Source organism: Aulonocara stuartgranti (assembly GCF_965226115.1).
Source record: "Aulonocara stuartgranti genome assembly, chromosome: 19".
Classification (NCBI taxonomy): domain Eukaryota; kingdom Metazoa; phylum Chordata; class Actinopteri; order Cichliformes; family Cichlidae; genus Aulonocara; species Aulonocara stuartgranti.
Genome location: NC_138955.1, coordinates 9,575,044 through 9,597,234, shown reverse-complemented (window position 1 = coordinate 9,597,234; position 22,191 = coordinate 9,575,044). Strand labels below are relative to the sequence as shown.

Sequence of the window (22,191 nt, the reverse complement as noted above, 5' to 3'; positions counted from 1 at the left end):
AATCGTGAAATATTATTTTGAGATTAAATCTCAAATAGTATAGGAAAAAAATCTAAATTATTTTAGTTTATTTTCAAAATAGTAATATAATATTTCTTTTTTCGCATACTCCTCGGTAATCTCTTCATCTCTAGAGTATTTGTGTTTTTATGTGTTGCAGCATGCCTTTCATGGGGTCCGGAGTTTATTCAAATTAATCATATCTACAGAGGAAATATTTTTAGCTTTGATCGAACTAGCCATACTGGATGCGGATCCCACCGTCGTCTCCTGCAGAGGCGTGCCGATTTAACAGCTCGTCTTTCAGATCCGTGAGGGGGCGTGGCTGTTTCCGTCACTTAGCTTCGTTCTGGGTTCCTTCGTTACGTGAGGCCGACTTGGAGGGAAGTGGACGTTGCCAAGAAGAAAAGAAATAGGCGAAGGGAGCAGAAACAGCAAAAAGCACCACTTAAAAGCTGGTAAGAGCTTTCATGGTAACAAATGCTTCCACGGAGTCGTCTAGCCTTTGCGTCGATATTTCGACGTGCAAAGGTTTGTCAAAGGCAAATGACTGCCATGCCACTTTCGCGGCCTGTATAGCTGTTGGCTAGCGTTAGCCTCTGTGGCCTGTTAGCAGGCCGCTGGGGTTTCGGCACAGGGACAGAAAAGCATTCATGTGACGCTCTCAAAAATGGGGCAGCGGTGCTTTGTGTTAGCTATCCGGCGTCGGTGTCACTTTACTTTTCACATTGCGACCTATTACGGACCCTTATAACATTTAAGTTAGAATAAGAAATTTACCTTCTGTTTGCTAATCCCGATGTACACATTTGTCATCGTAATCATTGTAAGCACAGAAAAGCGTGGAGTATGCAGCTCACTAGTTTGCTAATGCTATAAAATTTTGCTAGCCGGGCCCGTGCACGTTTCCGATTTAGATTTTGAGCTCGCGAGTCGATGTGTTGTTCACCCGTGTGTTTAAAACAAAAGTGCAGTATTAAAGCGGAGTCACTGTAGAAATTAATCTAAGATTTCTCAATAGTGCTTTTTTTATTTTATTTTAGCCGCGTTAAATAGTGAGCACAGTAGCTCGCAGTTCCCTTGTTCTTGGAAGCTGTTCATTCAAATATTGCACATTCAAATGCTGCTGCTACATCAGCTCCGCTCCATATCCGACTGGATAATATGGAAAAAAAAATACTAGTGCGCTAGCCCAGTTTTTCATCAGGATTACTTGTGTTCATTGAAAAGATGTAAGAGCGTCTTTAATTGAAACTTTCCATGCTTTAACAGTTAATATTCAGCAACTGCTCTAAAACGATTTATCTTGCACGGCAGTTCGGCTTGTCTGGACTCTTTAAGTTGTTATGTGGTGAATAGTTGTTTTTTTTTTTGTTTTTTTTTTGTATTCCCTTACCCCTGTCTTTGCAGAGTCAACAAACCATTTCTGTTCTCACAATAGTTTGGTTTTATTTGGAGGTTATGTTAGGAAAATAAAATTTGATCCAAAAGTTATCTATCCGTTTCCTATAAAAGATGTGTTTCACAGGAGATAAGAGTGGGATTGGCTGGTGACCTCCATGTATGCCCATTTTGTGAGACCCAATGTTTAATCAATCAGAATCAGAATACTTTATTGATCCCTGGGGGAAATTATTTTTTGTTACAGTGCTCCATTTTAAACCAACATTAAGACAAGACAGACAATACACTAACTAAGAATAACTTTACTGCTAAACTATATCTATCATATAGATAGATAGATATGAGAGAGAGAGATGCATTTAATGTAAAATTAATTGCACTTTTTATGGTCTCTTTACACAATGTGCATACCAGTCCAGTTTGTGACTTCATTCATAGGCGCCCCATGTGAGAAACAAAGTAAACAGGAGAGCATTTAAGCTGGGAGAGCTGCCTCCTTTAAAGCATTATAGACAATCTGGTAGCATGATTTTTCAAGGAATTTGTAGAGCTTTAATGTCCAATACAAGGTTCTGTATTATAAGATGTGCTGCATCTTAATGTCATCTTGATCAGATTGTAGGTTTAAGATAAGATAAGATAACCTTTATTAGTCCCACACGTGGGAAATTTGTTTTGTCACAGCAGGAAGTGGACAGTGCAAAAGTTATGAGGCAAAAATTAGAATACAATAAGAATAAATACAGTACACAACTGTACAGAATAGAATAAAATAAAATACTATATACAGTAGAATAAAATAAAATAAATATACAATAAGATAAAAATAGAATACAAATACTATATACAACTGAGTAAAAATACAACGATGACAGAAAGGATTATTGCACTTAGTATTATTATTGCATGTTATTTGCTTGTTGAGTTGCCCTGACGTTGTTTGATATTTGTTTTTTTCTCCGCGTAGCTTCAGGAGCAGTGAAGTGTCTTCATGGCAGTTCGTCGAGGACACATTAAGTATATGAAAGTGAGTACGAATGCCAGCTTTCATTTCAGTGAGTACTGTAGTATCTGACCATATTGTTTGGCAGTATGGTCAGTGTACAACATATTAATGGCATCAATTACAACTTAAAGCAAGTTGGCTGTTATATAGTAACAGCGTAACAAGTTTGTAAAAGATAATAAAAATCCAAAAGGCACACTGCAATTCAAGCAAATAATCAAAAGTTATCAGCCAGACACACAAACAATATTATGTAGCTGAAATATTGACTCTTGGCCCAATCGCATTTCAGTCTTCAACTAGTGTATTCTGTAGTGTGGGCTGTGAAAACAACAATTGAATTGGTATTTAAAAATAATAATTTTAAGACATTTTCTAGTCATCTAAAATAATGTTAGTCCTATCAAATGTGTCATAAGACCACATTGCAGATCATTCGTGTTAGACATAATCATGAGGATTAACGTTAGGTACCAGCTTTGTTATGTTTTTAAAATGTGCATATTCATGTTAGCTTAGTGTAAATCACTGCTTTGACATAGGTAAAGTTTACATCCATTCACATCTTTGTCTAATATATTTGGGATTATGACTTAATTGTATTCCAGTATTTACTATCCTTTCTAGACACTTACAAGCAGTATGAATGGTCTTGGCCTTTTTGACCAGAAAGTCCCAGGATTAATGAAGTTAAGGGAACTAAAGTGTGAATTCAAAGTCTCTTTTGCACCTAACAATTGGTGTCTCTACTGTACTTGACAGACTGGGATATAAAGTGAATCACACACAGGAAAGTTGAAAAGTTGTTTGGTAGGTATTTGGCATTTGCTTTCTATTACAGTTTCGGCTTCCGATGATTACAGAAACAAACAAGAAAAATCACATTTCTTTTCATACTCTCTTGTGGGAACCTGGTCTGCTGTGTGCTGTCACTCAGCCTGTGGCTGCCATGCAGATCACCTGAGACAAGTTTGCTTTAGGCAAACAGGGACCACTATTTCTCTTTAGGTGACAGGCTTTATGGTCAAAAATTGCCACGTTATAAGAGTCATGGACTTTGAATGATGGATAATTAAACTTCAAATAAATCTTCTGAAAAAGACACATGTTTTAAGTCCGGTAGATGGATAAGTGATGGATAACTAAGATTACCGTGTTGACTACAATAATCAGATTTTACTTGGCGTGACCTCCTTTTCTTATTAACCGTATAGTTGAAAAGGAGGCATCTGGATCTTGTACAGGAGCTTTTTGTTCATTTGGTGCAAACCATTTTTTTTTTCTTTAATTCTAGTAACTATCAAAACTGTCCAGTATGCCCACTATTATTACTAATTTTTACTGCATCATTTTGTTTAATAAATAGTTCAAAATCTAAAGGTTACTACAGGTCACGTACTTGCAGTTAACGGCCTGGGGTAAACTTCCAAATGACCGTCTTCTGTAAGTAATTAAATCGGTTTCAGCAGCAGTTCTGTTCTACCCAACGTGCTTACCTTGTTTTGTGTTTTCGGCCCACCTGGCTGACTTGCAGGAGGTGTATGACATGTCGAACGGTTATGAAGACCACATGGGAGGGGATGAGGGGAAGGATGCCAAGACCAACCTGATCGTGAACTACCTCCCTCAGAACATGACGCAGGATGAGCTGCGGAGCCTCTTCAGCAGCATTGGGGAGGTGGAGTCTGCCAAGCTAATAAGAGACAAAGTTGCAGGTATGCAAAGTTTTGAAGCAATAAATCATGTCAGATCAGATCCAAACAAGATCTTGGATTAAATAGAAAAGGATTCCTGTTAGACTTGGCCAAAAATACATGCTGTGGCATTGCCAGACCATGTCGAGGTGGAGATTTGTCTTATAATAATTTTATTTATTTGGACGCTGTTTATTAATGGCCTGTTTTCTGCCCTCAGTGATTCTGTAACTTTTATTTGAGAGATCTCCCAAATTTATTTCCTGCCCACGCTGGGAAGTAGTTTCCTGAACATTTTTGATTATCATAGCCTTGTTTTATTGATTCCAACCAGCCCAGCCCTGTTTAATTGTTTATTCTAGCATGCAATGTTTGAGATTTGTTTTTATTTTTAATATTTATTTGTTTGCAGATTTTTTTGAACTATAAAACGTTTTTTTGTTTTATTTTATTGTTTTCCTTTTTTTTCTCTAGGCCACAGTTTAGGGTACGGATTTGTTAACTATCTTAACCCTAGTGATGCAGAAAGAGCTATCAGTACACTGAATGGACTAAGGCTACAGTCCAAAACTATCAAGGTAACGTGCAATAAGGTGTTCTACAATTCTCAAAGCAAAGATGTTATGTCATTTAACTTTGCTGTGGCTCTTGTGCTGTCCGCTATCTAGCTAGTACATGTCAGCCCGAGGAAAGAAATACTGCTTTTAACGCTCACTTACTGCCCTATCTTATAAGTCTCTGGTGTTTGACTTTAATTCAACTTATTTTATTTGACACATTCTGTCACAGTAAGTGTATTAAATGTATTTAATTTTCAAAATGATCAATTTGATTTCTTTTTTTATCACTGTAATGTTCTGTTGCTTCTGATCCTCCCCCTCACCCATTTTTGTTTTATTTATTTTTTTTACTCAGACCAAAAACTTGATGTCTAAAACAACCAGATTATTTTGTAGTTTTTTTAATCCAAAATGTTGCTTTCTGATGGACAGACACAGCAGTGTTCAGCTGAATAAAAAGATGTATAAATATGACCAAACCACTGCTATATTAATCTCTGTTCAATCAAACTACTGTTTAGATGTTTTACTTTGGCAATTCTTTTTCAATTTCTGCATGCATATCAGAGTTTTAATCAGGCGTTTGTTGCTTCCTGTCGCCAGGTGTCATATGCACGGCCCAGCTCGGACACAATAAAGGATGCTAACCTGTACATCAGCGGACTTCCCAAGAACATGACCCAGAAGGACGTGGAGGACATGTTCTCACGTTACGGGCATATCATAAATTCCCGGGTACTTGTTGATCAAGGTACAGGTACGCAAGGTGAATGGCTTCCTTGCTTTTTTTTTCCAAAAATTTTGTTGAAATTAAATAAACAGTTTGTTTTTACAAAGTGATATCAGTTACTGCTAAGTAGCTAAATGCAGTTCATGCGGCTTGTATCGGAGTAGGTGGTTACAGCTGCTCTCTCAAACCTAGGTTCATCCCGTGGAGTGGCTTTTATCCGTTTTGACAAGCGTGCAGAAGCGGAGGAGGCTGTCAAAAACCTAAATGGTCAAAAGCCACCAGGAGCCTCTGAGCCAATCACAGTAAAATTTGCAGCCAACCCAAACCAGGTGAAGAACACACAGCTCCTCTCTCAGCTCTACCACAACCAATCCCGACGCTTTGGAGGACCCTTACACCACCAGGCACAGCGGTTTAGGTGAGGGAAGAGCTACATACATATAAACTGAATGGTGCTGATGCTTGAAATGCTACCATTTTTATATTTCATTGATTATCTAAGAAAAAAAAACAATACTCTCACTTTCAGGTTTTCTCCCATGGGTGTCGATCACATGAGCAGCATGGGAGGCGTCAGTGTCCCTGGAAACTCCACCTCTGGCTGGTGCATCTTTATATACAACCTAGGCCAGGACGCAGACGAGAGCATCCTGTGGCAGATGTTCGGTCCCTTTGGTGCCGTGACGAATGTCAAGGTCATCCGAGATTTCAACACCAACAAGTGCAAAGGCTTCGGCTTCGTTACCATGACAAACTACGAGGAGGCCGCCATGGCCATCGCCAGCCTGAATGGCTACCGGCTTGGAGACAAGATACTGCAAGTGTCCTTTAAGACCAGCAAGGGCCACAAGTAGAATAAGCCGGACAATCAGGTGTAGAAGAAAGCGGGAAGTAACCCATGTCAGGCTTTTATTGCAGAAAGCTTAAGTTTTCAATGTTAGACACACCAGTTTCAGTTTCATCATATTCAGAGTTAAGTGACATGTTCACTCTTCTGCACCTTTGTAATTGTCTCAAAAGTGTCTAAGGTTTTCTTTTCTTTTCTCCATTGTTGTTTGTTTGGGGTTCAAGGACACTCAATTTTAATTTGGAGTGGATGGAGAGGCTAAAATCCCAAATTACCACCAACATTTTTTTGTGAAACTTATCTCAAAAACTAAAATCCTGTCTATATGTGTTGCATGTAAAGCTGTAGGAACTGCATAAAGGAGGCAAACCAATGATTCTTAGCAGTGCACTAAAAACAAACAAATCAGAACATTGTAAAAGATCCCAAGTGTGAACTTTTCAATGAATGATTTGGTGTAAAGATAGGGTTAAAGACTGCCCTCCCCCTTTTAATGAGACAGTTTTACTGTGGAAGAGCAGTGCTCTGTCCTGGCTCCTCATCACAAGTAGAAATAGATGCCTTAAACGATCATACAGTGGACATCCAGTAGACCTTTTAACTACTCACTACTACAAGTCAGTCTAAGAGCATAGCACTTTTAGCCAGCCAGCTTTAGGTTGCTCTGTATATCAGTCCTTTTGATGGTAATCTATTACTTCTGTATACCTTCCAGGCAGGTTTAAGAGTTCTTAAAAGAAACAGTGAGCCCTAGAAGGGAAATGTTTGTTTTGTTATCCATATGTAAAGTGTCTTTAATTATAAGTTGTTTGATGCGAGTTGCAAATGAACCCCAGTCAGTGAGTCACAAATTAAAATGGACCAAAGGCAGGGAGAGATACTGATAACCTCGCAAGAGTTTTTCTAAGCAGATGTTCAAGATAAATATTTTGGAGCCCAACTAATACTGGATTCTCATTGGCCAATGTTTGGTTTTTTTTTTTTTTGTTCACCATAATCTGCAGATACTTAAAACCTCTGTGATTAAGCTGAGATTTACAGCTATCAGCTGAGCTCTAGTTATTAATTTTTTTCTTTTGTTCTTTTGATGAGGTACTAATTATTTACACATAATACTGATTCTTACTGAGAGCAATGCCACTAGCTGTTTGCTGATCTGTTGATTTTTGTTTTGTTTTTTTCCTTTTCCTTTTGAGTTTATTTTCTTTTGATTATATTTCTTTGTAGATTCATACAGTTTTGTTACCGTATTAAGTTACAAACTTGTTTTAACGAGTGCTTATCTCGAATGGCCTTTGTTATGGATTTCAGTTTAGATTTAATTTTCTTCCTTTCTTTTGTTTTGCTTGTTTCCCTTTGAACATAAACCATTAAATTTTATTTTGTTTTGCTGCAAGTTTTGTTTGGTTTGTTTGTTTGATTTTTTTATTTTATTTACCCTTTTAGAATTGTTTTTCAGTTTTGTTTTATTTCCCTCGGTAGCAAATTTAGAGCGCTCCTAACACTTATCAAGCAAAAGTTTCTTCACTGGAAGCTTTTACACTTTTGAGATGTTAACAACTTATGGACCAATGTAGGTTGAGAGGATTTGATGCTACTTAAACAAAACCGATATTTTAAGGCAAGTAAGCATCTGTTAGATGTTTTCCACAATGATTTTTGAAACATGACACAAGTTTAACTGCAGAAGAACAGCAAACTGAATCAGTCTGTTGGCACTGCTGATAGTTTTGCTGCCTGTAGTTAATCCGATTTCAGTATCATCAATAGACATCTGGCTGTATGAAGCTGCTTTTAATATCTGGCTGTTAGTTTTGTATTCACACTAAATTGTCCACTTGTCAGTGTAGGTATCTAATGAAACTAGTGATTGTACACAAGCTAGTTTCCATATTTTAACTAGAAGTGTCAAAGATTTAGGCTTTTAAAACCAAACGCACTGCTTTGATCTTTAATGGAGATTACTTTTTACCACATGGCTTTGTTCACCTATTAGTAAAAGACTCACCCAGTTAGAAAAGAACTATGTCCACCTTTGTGTATGTTTCTTTAAAAATGCCGTTAGCATCGGTGCTGCAGTTGTTCTGATTCAAGCTCAGCAGGAGTTAAAAAGCATAACACTTGGAGATGTATTTCTAAGAATATACTTGGCTACAAAACTTGTTCAAAATTTTTCAGATTCTGTTTTAAAACTGTTTTTCTCCCTCCCCAGCAATAATTAAGCTGACACTTGAGAATATAGTTAAAATTGTCTGGCCCATCATAAAGGAATGCTCACATTGTGAGCTTGAAACTTTGGTCTTATTGTGAATCTTGATTTAGTATCTCCATGTTGTTATTATTGTGTCAGGATCCTTAACTTTGTGCAATATTTCATGACTTGCTCAGTGCAGGTAATAGACATTTGTTATAGTCATCGACTGTCATTTTGGGGTTTTTTTAAAAATATATAAAATTTTCTATTGACGTTACTGTGTAGTTATGTTGGCAGTCTAGTTTGGTTTGCATGAAAGGTGCAAGTGCGTTTAAGGGGCAGTGAAAATAAACTGCATTCCGCCTTAATTTATAAGAGGAAATAGTGTATTTTACATCAGAGGAGGCGCATTTATTTATTTGACAGTGTTTGTGGTCATACTTGATACTTATTGCAGTGTTTTTAATGGATTGTTTTGTTTTCTTGGTTTTGAACACTTTTGACACTAAGCTGAAGTCCGTTAAATGTCTTCTAACATTTCAATAAAAACATGGTGGCTTTAAAAAAAAATTAAAGGAAAATTAAATGTGTATTTAGAAGCTTGTTGTGGATTTGATCTACGTGATTCTCTTGAAAAAAGATGAGTAGATGTGCACTTGCACTTTTATGTACATGTTACTGAAGTTAGTGTTGCTGTGATATGACAGTATTGTTGCACATTCTTGGAAATCTGGAGATGTGATTTAATAGTAGACTTGACATGTAGATCGGAGTTGGAACCTTCTGCAACCAGATGGTGGGGACAGTGAGCAGAGTCTATCCTGAAGCTTATTTTTTCTGCAGCTCTTTGTCTCAGTTTTCCTTCAACTTTAAAATTAAAGCCAAAAATTGAGTTTTCTAAAGTAGAATATGAATATACAATTTCAGACACCTACACATATTTAAAACAAAAAAAAAAAAACAGCTTCTTCAAAATGGCTTGGAAAGGAAAGAGAAAATTGAAACCAGTCTGGCTATTCTGTTTTTAGTGACTTTGGAATGCTAAAAACTCTTTTATTCAGATATAAATAGCTAAGTTGTAGCAAATTGTCATTTCAAGCAGGACCCTTTTTCTGTTTTGAGACTCGCATCCTTTTCAGAAGAACTCGCACTTGTGAGCGATGATGTTTGAAAGCTTGAAGTGAAAACTTTTCTTGGCAGTGAAATATGGTACAGGATGACCAGCATACAAGACAGTGCATGGGCTCATCCTGAACAACAACCAGCTAGAAGAATGCCAGAAATGGTGGTTTTATTTTACGTTTTTACTCCCCAGGCCTTGGTTTGGATGGATATGGTCCATTTTGAATTCGAATTACCAAAACGTAAAGCATTGTCTTTGTCTTTTTGTTATTTAAATAATAAAAATTAAACCAAAATGCTGAAATGGTGTTTGTGGAAAATTGAAAGCGCATCCTTACTGCTTCCACAGGAACTAAGACGGTAAGCAGCTCTGTACAAAGTTTTGACAAATTGCTGGTCTTGGGGTATTCATGTTGCCACAGAGGAAAGACCTCAGCAATGATCTTACAATGATCTTAGAAGCAATTGTTGCTGCCCATCAATGTGGGGATGTCTGTCAAAATCCAACTGTTAATGTGTTTAGAGTGTGGGATTAATCCCTGGCCTTTGATTATACTTTTTTATTTTTAAGACCTAAGTTGTGCTCCTGAGCCACTAATTTTTGCTGCCCTGTACCAGTAATTTTTTCAAGTGACTGCATCTTTGTACATAAATCAGTGCACTGTTGGATCATTCAATGCTAATTACCCCAGAGGGAGCTTTCAGTCACAAAACTAACAATTGGCCTTTTTGTAGACAACAGAGGTTTTCTAGAAACTTACTAAATCTTGCCCTAAATATCATGACAGCTTTGATCAATTATTTTGTGCTTGTCAACTTTCTTGCATGAAATATTCTATAAAATCCAACTAAATTTCAAGCTAAGTGTACAGAATTTATTTATTTGTCTTAGGAAAAAGGGGAAAAAAGGAAAGTTGAGCACATAAATTCATACATAACAATTTTTTTAAGTCATTGCTACTTAAGGTGGTTATGCAAGCTGTTGAATCACTGGGTGCACTTAGTTTTTCACACACTGCTTCTGCATTTTGGTTTAATTTTTGTTTAATAACTCTGTAATATGCCATGTTGTTGTTCATCAGAGGTTGTATTCAAAGAATTTTAAGATCTCCTGAAGGACCAGATTATGTAAAAACCTTATAACTGACAGATGCTATACTTTCTTTTTACCTTGCCAAGTATAATCCAGCATGTATCATGAGCACTGCATATACTTAAGCTCAATAGTCTCTGAGGTTAATTATTAAAATAAAAACTTTCACAGCACTGGTATGTAGCAGGTTTTTATTAGAAATGAACACAAAATTAAAAGCAGTGGTATAAAAACACAGATTATGCTATAATTTTCATTTGCTAGGGATATGTTGGTATATTTCTTAATTTTGCTTTAATATTTATGCATAAACACCTTGTCTAACAGAGAGAAAGCCCCTGTTCTGTTGCTCTTTGTCTATTAGCTCCTTATAACATTCAAGTCTTTCAAGGTCTCAGCATTATTGTCAAAAATGAGGCAACGTTAAGGCATTTCAAAACCTAGACTTAAGTTAAAACTGCAGTCATGTTTCATTATGACGGGTCTACTGTGGATTTTAATTGTCCCCCTGGAACTGATAAACACTGATCTCCATCCAATGCATGTCATCGTGACGTATGTTCCTGTCTGCAAGTGCATTCAGACAATGTGGCATTCAAGATTTAATAAAATGCATCTCCTCACATCTCTCTACATGCAAAGCTGAATAGAGACATGCTGTTTTGTACATTGTATCAAGTAGTACAGGTTTCTGCATGGCACAGGCTTTGAGTGAACTTTTAGAGCCTCCGTTAGTGCCTTTGTAGGTGCATCTACGTGCTGTAGAAGGCATCGTGTAAAAGTGTCTCAGACTTGACAGAGGTTGTAGCAGGGCACGGGTTTCTCCAGCACGTTGTCTCCATCCACTTCAAACACATAATCGCAGCGATGTGTGATCAGCGGAGCATCAGACAGTGCCACGCTCTGATTGCCAAAGGAGATTACTGTGTCTCTCTGTAGGGAAGATGACAGCGGTAGGTCTACAGTTAGTTCAAAGGTAGGAGGTGTTGGGGAGGACTGATGTGTTTTCATTTCCCATTGCCAAGTTTGACATTATATTTGATTTGTAGTTCAAAATAATTACAGCATGTACCTTACCTAGGTACTTATGGACCAAGGTTTCTCTACTGAAGGGCAGGTGGTTTAGCACCAGCCGCTTCTCCAGCTCTTTAAAGCTCACTTTCTCTTAATTGGCTGCCCCTCATAAACAAAGGGATGAACAGCAGGTGGGTGGGCCTTCTGTCCTCAGCAGAACTGCTTATATACCAGAGCTTCTAAGACCTTATCATGTGGCCGGCCTCTCCAATTGTCTAACGGGGTCTCCTAACTGTTCCAGGCTCTGATTTTAAAACCAGAGGTGATCATTGTTTATTCCGTCCAAACTGAACCAGACTTCTCAGTCAATCAGATCAGCTGACTCTGTTATTTCTTTCAAACGATTGCTGAAAACTCGATTTTTTTGTTTGCTTAATCTTTCCCCCTTCATTGTTGGCCATAGTTTGCAACTATTTGCATGTATGTGTGTATGTTGGAATGAATGTATGTCAGTATGGCTGATTATGTGTCTGTATGTATGTTTAAACATGTACACGTATCATCAATATGTGGCTTTATTTAAACTGCACTTTGTAACTCTGTGTTTTTAAAAGTGCTATACAAATTGTTGTTGTTATTATTTAAGGATAAATACCTGCAAACTGAGGTTGCAGACTCTTGTTTCTAGTTCATTAACTATATACAGGATTGGATTTTGGGAGAATTTTTGAAATCTTTCATTTATGTGAACTTTGATATATACTAACAGAAACAGTCCTTACCCGTTCTTTATTGGCTACAGCAGCAGAAGCAGCGGTTGCTGATTTATCAAAGTCCTTCTTGCATATATGAGCCATAATCCCAGCAGCTAAGGCATCACCCAGAACATTGATCATTGTCCTGAATCGATCACTGATGAAATGAGAGGGGAAAAGTTCATCACAAATTGACCAATTTAGCTAAATACTAAGACTTACTTAAAGATAATAACTTTTGTGGGACTTACAGCACCCAGTCAATGGCTACAATCAAGGAGATGTCAGCAGGTGGTAAACCCACAGAGGTCAGGACAATCACCATTGTAACCAAACCCGCTTGAGGTATCCCAGCTGCTCCAATGCTGGCTGCGGTTGCTGTTATACTGATGAGACAGAGGAAAAGATGTTAGGGAAACAGAAAAAAAAAAAAAGGGAAACAGATTTTCAACACAAGGAACTTCTCAGGGGAGCATCTGTTCTCAGTATTTATTCTCACCTGATAGTGACCAGCTGGCCAAAGTCCAAGTCATACTCGTTGACTTGAGCTATGAAGATGGCTGCCACTGCTTCATACAGGGCTGTTCCATCCATGTTGATAGTGGCTCCCACTGGAAGCACAAATCGAGCAATTTGCCGGTCAACTCCACAGTTCTCCAGGAGACACTTCATAGTGATTGGCAGCGTGGCTGAGCTGCAACGAAAGAAATCAGAGGATATAAAAGGATGTCAGGTTAGTCAGCAGACTTCAATCTGAACCAAGGACTGGTAAAATGTCCTAGTTAGAAATGTAGAAAGATCTACATTGGTGGGATATAACACATAAAAATGTCTGTTTTCTCTTACCTTGAAGATGTAGCTAGTGCAATGACAAGAGCCTGCAGCAGCCCTCTGATGAAGGTGAATGGATTTTTGCGGGTAAATAAGAAATAAAAGAGAGGCAGCAGGATGAGGCCATGCACGAAGAGACCACACAGGACAGTGATGAAGTACATGCCCAGCTTCTCCCCCAGATGGGCTGGGTCGTGCATGTCCAGGATCTTTCCTGCCACCAGGAACACAATGCCGAAGGGAAAATACCTTCAAAGAAGAGAAGATAGAATATGAATTACATTCATTTTCTTACCACGTTGACTCCTGAAAATATATGAAAGTTTTTTTGTTTCTTTCTGAGTGTGTGTCCCTACAGGAAAGGATTTCCATCCTGACCTTAACCCCAAACAACTCCACTGGGATTATTTGAGACATCAACTGTGATCCAGCATCAGTTTGCTGACCTCACTAATGCTCTTCTGTCTGAATGGGAGTAAATCCCATGTTGTATGCTGCCAGGCATCAGAAGAGTGCCAGCTGTTATAGCAGCAGGCTGAAGCTCATAGACGTGACTTTACATGTTCAAAATCACATATTGTACACATGGATACAATCAGTCTTTGAAGCTCCAAGTTTTTTTCTGACGTACATGCATGGTGCCTGTGAGTTGCCTGATGTATTTACCTATGAGTTTGTAGCACTAATTTTATATAGAATGGTAAATGGTAAATGGCCTGTATTTGTATAGCGCTTTTCTAGTCCCTAAGGACCCCAAAGCGCTTTACACATCCAGTCATCCACCCATTCACACACACATTCACACACTGGTGATGGCAAGCTACATCGTAGCCACAGCCACCCTGGGGCGCACTGACAGAGGCGAGGCTGCCGGACACTGGCGCCACCGGGCCCTCATAGAAAGAGTCCTCTTTGCTCCATTCATATAACTGTATTTCAAGTGTCAACTCATGTCCAATGAGAAGCTTTGAGGTCACTTTAGATACACCACTGAGTTTTCCTCGAATCGCCATGAGATCTATTTTTGGATCTAATCTGGCTCTGCTGTGTGAACTTTGTGTAGTCTGTCTTTTATTGGATGCATGTGCGTGATACAGTAGCGTGTATCTGTGTGTGTGACAGAAAAAGAAACAGGGAGACAGAGAGAGTGCAGCCTTACCACATAGCAGCATTGATGATCTTCATGACACACTCGTTGATGCACTGGCACACATTGACGAGTGGTGTGCCACGTTCCCCCATTTTCCCCAGCAGCAGACCTGAGAACAGATAACACAGTCGCACAGTTGTTTGTTAATAGTTGTGGTGCAACCTTCTTATCCCGATAAAGAAAAAAAGACTTTACAAAATTTAACTAACTGCATAGTAGTTAGTTGGTTAGTCATATAAATAAGCTATAAGGCAGAGCAGCTCTTGCTTTGCTGACATTGCTAATAAATCTCAAATCTTTAGCTCCTTTTAGTGAGTCTCCATGATCTGTGAGAGTACAATATTTCAATTAGAAAATACTGTACTTTTGAATTCCACTTCAGGTATTCAATATTATGATCAGAACTTCAGTACTTTTCAGACAAAGTTGTAAAAAACATAAATACCACAATGCATTGCTGCAAATTAAAACTAGTCTACAAAATCTTTTGCTTGTGCCACATTGCAAAATAAAGAATTTTTTTAAAACCACACCTTCTTGTGCCCTTTCAGATGTTCAGATCCAATATTATGCACTTAGTGGATATAATTTACTTGTTCAACACATCCTTTTTTATTTCTTTTTTACTGTTGTATTAAACTTCCCATAACTTATTTTCCTTTATAGAGAGAACTATACAACTGAACTGTGTAAAGTAATTTTACTTTCTCTGCATATATGACATCGGCCAATGCATCATCACATTTACTTTTGAAACTTTAAGCACATTATGCTGATAATAGAGACATTGCTTCTGATATCAAAAGTCATTAGTTTATCACTTTTGAAATGGAGACATGTGGAGAGATGGCATGAGACAGCCTGCCAGTGCAAAAGTTGTTATGTCCTGTAATATAACCAATGCAATAATGTATCTATGCATTTGCATGGTCAGCATGTAACTTATTTATGAGCTTGAATAGGCTGGCTTATTTTAAAATCCCATGGTTATTGTTATATAAAACATTAAAGTTGAATGGTGATTGTCTTACCCATTGTAGCTGAGAAGATGACAATCCCCAATACATTCATGCCTTTGCTTGTACTTGGGACAATCTTATACTTGATGTCAGGTGCAGGGGTGATCTCCAGGAAGACTGGATGACCCAGGCGAGGGTCGTGGTAATCGGGCATGACGTATACATAGTTGGCCTGAGACACTTTTGCGTCATTGTTCTGTACAATGGGTACCAAATCTGTCCGGTACTGGCACGAAATGAAAGAACAACCATATAGATCTTTTACTACGGGCATCTTGAAATTTGAATATTTGAAATTTGAATAATATTGCGCAGTTCTCAATCAGTAACTCCATGTTGTCGACTCACCTGCTGAAAAGTTGCTTCAATCAGGTTTGATGGGATCATGTTCCTGCAATGTACAATAAAAAGAAAGAAGCCATATGATCACATGTGTAGGATGATATACAGTTCAACTGATGGCAGCTAGATCATTTACTTGTGTGTGACAGATTCTGAAATGATGGTCAGCACTTATTGTTGACCTTAAAAACAATAATGGGTTGTGTTAGACACCAAATAAGCACGGATGAGAAGTGCTTGGATTGCTCGGGTAAAAGAAAAAAGCTTGCCGCAGGTGATTTTCTATAATTCTTTTACAACTGGCCTCATTTATGCATCTACTGGTAAATAGCATGAAAAGCTAGATACTAAATGTGTGTGGTGAGACAGCTTTTTTGAGTTTTTAAATATTTTAATCTTATGTTTGAAGAAAGTATGTACTGTTTGTGATGGTTTTGAGGGTGAAAAACATATTAAAAACAAATTGTTAGTATTTTTTCAGTATAACTATTGGGATGCACAAATACAGTTTTTCACAGTAGAAATCTTCAGAAGCTTAAAATGTAAAAATATGCAATGGGTATGTAAATAATTAGGCTCAAATCATCAATTAAAAAGTGTCATGGTGTTCAGTTATTGAACATTTAGACTTTGTTATAATAACATCAATGATTAACCAGCAATTATACTGTAAACCTTATAAATAAAACACAGTCTCACTTTTGTTTACAGTAGGAAGTTCTTGTAGATGGTGAATCTAACTGCTAGTACTAAAAATGAAATTGCATATTTTGCGTCATTTTGTAAAATAGATCAACTTTAAAATGAGCCAGTAGAATATAAAAAGCACCTCGAGTGGCTTGAACAGTACTGCCATTTCTCAATTCTCTTGCTTCTGGAGTATGTTAACTTTTGATACTTCCATTTATTCTTACAATAATAAGTTTTACATAGCGGATATTTATTTAGCCCACTACTTGTACTCATATGTCATCATATACCGTAAATGTCTCCAGTGGCCGAACTCATTAAAGTAAAATAGTTTCCTAGATTTAATGAGTTTTTATAAGAATAGTGAGAAAAACACAGGTTACGTTTTCACACAGTATAACAGCACAGAGAGTTTCACATGTTAAGGTTGATGGAAGCTGAACAGGTAGAGCCAGCATCATCAGACTGTTTTTATTCAACCTGCGTCAGTGACACTGGCACCAAACACATAAGACGACTGAAATGCGCACCTCACCACAGCTCTCCAGTTTAATCTCATTTAAGAATAAGCGGATCTTTGACATAAATGGCCCTTCAATAAGCCTGAGCCTGTACAGGAGTACAGGTTCAATCTAACAAAGTGACTCTGCAGTAGGATCTTCTGAGAAAGTGTCAGCTTAAAGAGTCACAATTAACTCTTTCCCTATTCTTAGTCAAGCTGCTGCAAGGGTAGTGACATTGCAACAATGCTACAAGGATTTTAAAGGATGATGTTAAAGCTTATCATTTAAATTCTGTGTTAAAAATCCCTCCACTGTTGCCAGAAACAGTTTAATATCAAATGTAAATTAATGTTTTGATGAATACAGATTTCTGCAAAGCTCTCATGTCTTTCTGGAAATCTAACCTATCTGAGGAGATTTTGTGATTGACCAAACCTGAATGAGGGTTTTTCTGCATATTAATAAAGTACTGCTTGTGAGAAATATGATTTTCCAAATAATACCAAATTAAGTCGTTTTCTACTTATTTGTGTATTTATTTATTTTAGTTTGAGATTAATTAAGGAATATGAAACAGATATAAGAGAGATCACTTTACCGGGAGCTCTAAGAGCTGATCTTGTGAAATGCTCTATTAAAACACACACACACACACACATATATATATATATATATATATATATATATATATATATATATATATATATATATATATATATATATATATATATATATATATATGTATATATAAGAGAGAAAGCTTGCTGAAAAAGTAATTATATATATATATATATATATATATATATATATATATATATATATATATATATATATATATGTATATATAAGAGAGAAAGCTTGCTGAAAAAGTAATTATATACAGAGTTTGCATCTCTGTTAATGTTCACTGCAACAATATACAATTTAGATTCAGATTGCTGCTGAGTAATTTGCCATTTTTTATTTTTATTTATTTTTATTTATTTTTTTTGCCAAGCACATCCTGCTGACACAACTGCTAGCTTTCATCCAGCAGCATCAGCATTTTAAAATGTCCTGATTCAGTGAAAAATCTTATAATTCGTTAGATAATCTCTGGTGCCATTGTAGAGATGATATGTTTGAACGCCAGATATGGCATGGTTTGCTATGAATAGTAGTGTGAATAGATGAAAGACTGAAATCTTTTGTTTCTGTGTGAATGTTAACCTGATGAGGTCCAGCAGAGCATCAGCGGAGGTCATAACAGGCCCTGAATGTGAATGGTGACTGTCTTTTTCAGAGCCGGTCCCTGGGTGAACGATGATAACCAGCACGATACCAACGATGACAGCAATGAAGGTCGTCCACAGGTAATAAGTGATGGTCAGGACTCCCAGACGACCGCTTGCCTTGGTGTCCATGGCTGACAGGCCAGACATAAGACTGGATAGGAAAGTAGAAGAGGTGTGATTATGGATGTTGGCTTTACGAAAGACTGGAACTGAAGTAGATTTGAATTAGTTGTTTGTTTTTCTAAGGCTGCAGATTTTCAATAGATGAAGTGACATTTAACTGGTGGTGTTCAAACTGAAGTGGAGCAATAGGAAATATGACATCCAACACATGTCCCAGACCAAATTCAAAGCCAGCATCTCAGCTCTTGAATGACTGTACCATTAATCTTTGTGACCAGGACATTCCACACCTCTAAATTCTGTAAAAATATTTCCTTCAAATATATATTTGATTTAAAAATCAAAGCTATCGTTTACCTGGAGGTGATAAGTGGGAGAATCAACATCTTCAACATCCTCATCAGCAGTTCTCCAGGGAATGAGAAGTACATCTTGGCCTGTTAAAGACAGGAACAGTTAAGCTTTGGACTTGTTTTTTTTTTTTTTTTTTTGGGGGGGGGGGGGGGGGGGGGGCTGCAATGAGCTCAATACAGTTAAAAAAAATCATTATTTACAAGAAGTATGTACAGAATATGTCACCTGTTGTAGTGTAGTGTAGTCAGGTTAGGGGTAGACACTGGACAGGTTGCTACCTCATTAGATGGTCAACACACAGAAAAAAGGAAACCACACACTATCGTATCCAGACTTAACCCAATCTTAGAATCACCAATAAATTACATTTAGGTTTTAAAATTAATTTAGTTAATCTAACGTGGATGGCTTTGGACTGTGGGAGGAGGTCAGAGTAACTCTCTGAGCAGAGAGAACATCCAAACTCTGCTCTTGCATAAGTCACATGTAGTAATTTTGATTAATATTAAATTCTTAATAATAAAGAAAGTTAGTATTATGCTTGTGTTTCACAGATTCTTTCACTGATCATTGGATGGAAATAAAAATGTACTTTTAGAGCATTCCTGCTACTAGACAAGATTACATTGAGGATCCACACTGGACACATAAGCTTCTCAGTTTAAGAGCGTCTTACATCACAGTGACTTCATGGTTGTAGTCTGTAACCTTGAATGAGACATTGCTACACATGGAAATAAAATCATAAATACAGGCTGGAAAAAAACAAAACATTGAGAGAAATTCAGTATGGAATGACAGACTAATTCATTCATTTTCAACTACTCCTGGGAAACAAACTAAACTTATTGAATCTGGAAATTGTGTTTATTGTTTATTTTATATTATGAGGCTCAAATAATGGACAAGTTATTTCTTTATACCACTGTATTTGAAAGGAAACAGATTAATTTTTCTTTCTTTTGGTGAATCAAACCAATAACATTTCATAAACTCCATAAAACTGATTGAATCCTGGGTTATTTCACATACACAAAGTTGCATATAATCCAGTATTGATATTTAAAATTTTTACAGTTGTTCAGTTGTTTATGCTTATCTTCTCCTCTTACCTCTGAACTGATTGTCTGTGTCTGTGTTCTTTCTCATTATTGCATAACGGACCTTATCTACAGCCTCAGTGCAGACATGTCAACATGTCAGGAGTACTCATTGCCTATTCCTTTTATCCTAACTGGAGTTATCCTAACTAATTTGTACATATTCTGGACAACATTCTAATGTAACGAATGTCTGTTAGAGCCTAAGTGAGTCACTTTGTCTTAGTTTGATTTTCTCTCTATTCATACATTCATCCATTAATTCATACCTGTGTGGAGAGGTTGAATGACCGGAGTATAAATCCAAGCACACAGCCGGTCACTACCGCAAAGACCGAGAGTGTCAGCAGACCATTCCTCTTGCAGTAGTCCTTCACGTACGCCCTGACTTTCAGAGACACTATATTTTCTAATAACTTCTGCAGACATTCCATCCTGATTCAGGCTCAGTCTGTATCCCAGCAAATCCCCCCCACCCCCGTCGCTGGCAGCAGATATCCGAATCTCTTGATGAGTGAGAATTGTCGGTATGTATCTCTCGAGATCCACGGCAGAGGAGAGCAGGTGTACCTGAAGAAATGTGGGTCCTGTTTAACTCTGAGGAGCTCATCCAGTCTGAAGGAGGAAACGTTGGCTGACTTGTTCCTGGTAAAGCAGTGTCTAAAAGGATTATCCCTATCCCATGCGAACAAAGTCTCCTTTAGAGACACTCAGGCTTATTAAAGAGGCTAAAGGTAAGCTCATTATGAGTTATGAGGTCTGGACATACACTGGGTAGCTTTAATGTCATGATTTGTCACTTAAACTAGTAAATAATACCATCTTGGTACAAAAAGAAGCTCAAATTAGTTTGTAGTTGAAGGCATGAACTTTAACCCTGCAGGCTGTGAAGGAAAAGATGACCACTCTCACACTAGCATGGTTTACACACTACAATCTACACTGTTATTCAAGCAGAATTAAATTTATAGCTAGTGACACCAGATTGATCATATAAAGAATTTAAAGGAAAAATATAAAGTATTGTCTTATGCAGCGGGAAACTAGTGATCAATACAGCTGAGTACTCTGAGCTACCAGCTGTCTGTTGTAGTGTGCTGTTTGCATGCTGTTTTAATGCTTTTTGTTGATGTCTGCTAATCCTTTTAGTCCACACTGACCTGGAAAGAGATCCAAATTTGACACTGAGCATTCTAACAATGTCTTCCTACATTACCTTTAACCAGTCCAATAGCATTTAATCCTTGGACAATGCACGCAGTAAGATTAGTGGATGGAACAAACAGCAAACAAATACTTACTACTTATCTATTTATCTCTGCTTTTAAATCTTAATCCTCCAGCCAAAAGCCCCAAATTACTTTCAAATGCATCATACACTAACATTAACAAACAATAACTATTATTCTTATTAAAAATATAATTTTATTTAAATATTTACAGAACCATCAGTGCTAAAACCTCAGCGTGGGTGTAAAACCTCTTATAAGTGAAGCGAATAGCAAACCACCCCTAGTGTTTGTGTATGAATTTGTTGCTTTGTTAGCTGTCACCACTGTATCATCTAGAAACAATTTTATTTTATATATATATATATTTATATATATATTTCAGATGATCAGAATCAAATATTTAATTTAATGTATCTTTAAATAAGAAATGTATACTTAGTGAGGTTACTGCCAGCTCTGTGTTCAGGGGTCTGTGTCAGAGTTTCTTCCTCTTCAGCAGCTGCAGTCAGTTCCTGCTGTAACAGCTCAGTGTCTCTGCAGTCTGACTGAGGGAGGTTTTTGTACAGCTACAAATCACTGTGTGAACACATCAGCACTGTTTATTACATGGATACTCTTACAGTAGTAAACTGCTGCATCTTCAGCCTGAACTCCACTGATGGTCATAGAGAAGTCAGAGCTGCTTCCACTGCCACTAAATCGAGTTGGTGTTTCTGAATGTCTTATGCTCACATGTCGAATTAGGAGCTTTGTGGTCTGTCCAGATTTCTGTTGATACCAGTACATACACAGACCATCACGACAGCTAGCAACAGCTTGGCTGGTCCTACAGGTCAGAGTGACAGTGGATCCAGGAGTAGATGTCAGTACTGGAGGTTGAGTCACAGTCACCTGACCGCTGCATCCTGCAGACAGAAACAAATCATTCATTTATCAGCAGAAATCAATGAGAGAAAAAGCAGCACATCATGTTTGAAATGTTGCTGAGTGAATGAACCTGTAAAACAGCAGCAGGTCAGCGTCCAGATGAGGATGGTGATGAGAGTCATGGTGGTTGTGCTTTCTGCTGTGTTGACTGACAGATGTGAGTCCTGCAGTGTTGAAGTCACAGGACTATAAACCTTCTCAGTTCTCTGGAGGATCAGCTGATGATG

General features: G+C 37.5%; 3 protein-coding genes across 8 annotated transcripts in view; 1 reads left to right on the top strand and 2 right to left on the bottom strand.

Moving 5' to 3' along the window:
* LOC309695062 (immunoglobulin lambda-1 light chain-like) overlaps positions 1-22,191 on the bottom strand; it is a 32,300-nt gene extending 10,109 nt beyond the window's left edge. Inside the window, exons 1-2 of one of the 2 annotated variants that reach the window (XM_082515464.1) lie at positions 22,035-22,191; positions 21,620-21,942 (exon numbers count right to left, since the gene is read on the bottom strand). In XM_082515464.1, coding sequence (XP_082371590.1) covers positions 21,620-21,942; positions 22,035-22,086 — 375 coding nt within the window. In that variant the 5' untranslated portion in view covers positions 22,087-22,191. The remainder of the gene's footprint in view (positions 1-21,619; positions 21,943-22,034) is intronic. The other variant, XM_082515463.1, reaches the window with a different exon arrangement.
* Positions 332-9,034, top strand: elavl1a (ELAV like RNA binding protein 1a). 5 transcript variants are annotated; one of them, XM_082515461.1, is made up of 7 exons: positions 332-458; positions 2,372-2,431; positions 3,945-4,125; positions 4,579-4,682; positions 5,268-5,421; positions 5,587-5,812; positions 5,924-9,034. In XM_082515461.1, the coding sequence occupies exons 2-7, from the start codon at positions 2,396-2,398 to the stop codon at positions 6,246-6,248; spliced, it is 1,026 nt and encodes a 341-aa protein (XP_082371587.1). In that variant the 5' UTR covers positions 332-458; positions 2,372-2,395; the 3' UTR covers positions 6,249-9,034. The 5 variants fall into 5 exon arrangements, with proteins under 5 accessions (XP_082371587.1, XP_082371585.1, XP_082371584.1 ...); XM_082515459.1 differs by having other exon boundaries at positions 5,268-5,430; XM_082515458.1 differs by having other exon boundaries at positions 2,372-2,432; positions 3,934-4,125.
* On the bottom strand, positions 7,209-20,448 carry slc1a8b (solute carrier family 1 member 8b). The gene is made up of 11 exons (XM_082515456.1): positions 20,075-20,448; positions 18,709-18,788; positions 18,164-18,379; positions 15,768-15,810; positions 15,432-15,645; positions 14,410-14,509; positions 13,266-13,499; positions 12,919-13,113; positions 12,671-12,805; positions 12,447-12,576; positions 7,209-11,583 (listed from the first exon to the last, which is right to left on the bottom strand). Exons 1-11 carry the CDS (start codon positions 20,237-20,239, stop codon positions 11,437-11,439), a joined length of 1,659 nt encoding a protein of 552 aa, XP_082371582.1. The 5' UTR covers positions 20,240-20,448; the 3' UTR covers positions 7,209-11,436.

Coding starts and splice junctions, on each gene's coding strand:
- elavl1a (XM_082515457.1), top strand. CDS start 2,396: ATGGCAGTTCGTCGAGGACACATTAAGTATATGAAAG. Junction 4,683..5,267: donor TACAGTCCAAAACTATCAAG/GTAACGTGCAAT, acceptor TCCTGTCGCCAG/GTGTCATATGCACGGCCCAG. Junction 5,813..5,923: donor CACCAGGCACAGCGGTTTAG/GTGAGGGAAGAG, acceptor TCTCACTTTCAG/GTTTTCTCCCATGGGTGTCG.
- slc1a8b (XM_082515456.1), bottom strand. CDS start 20,239: ATGGAATGTCTGCAGAAGTTATTAGAAAATATAGTGTCTCTGAAAGTC. Junction 13,500..14,409: donor ATCATCAATGCTGCTATGTG/GTAAGGCTGCAC, acceptor TCTTCTTTGAAG/GTATTTTCCCTTCGGCATTG. Junction 11,584..12,446: donor CTGTAGCCAATAAAGAACGG/GTAAGGACTGTT, acceptor TCTTCCCTACAG/AGAGACACAGTAATCTCCTT.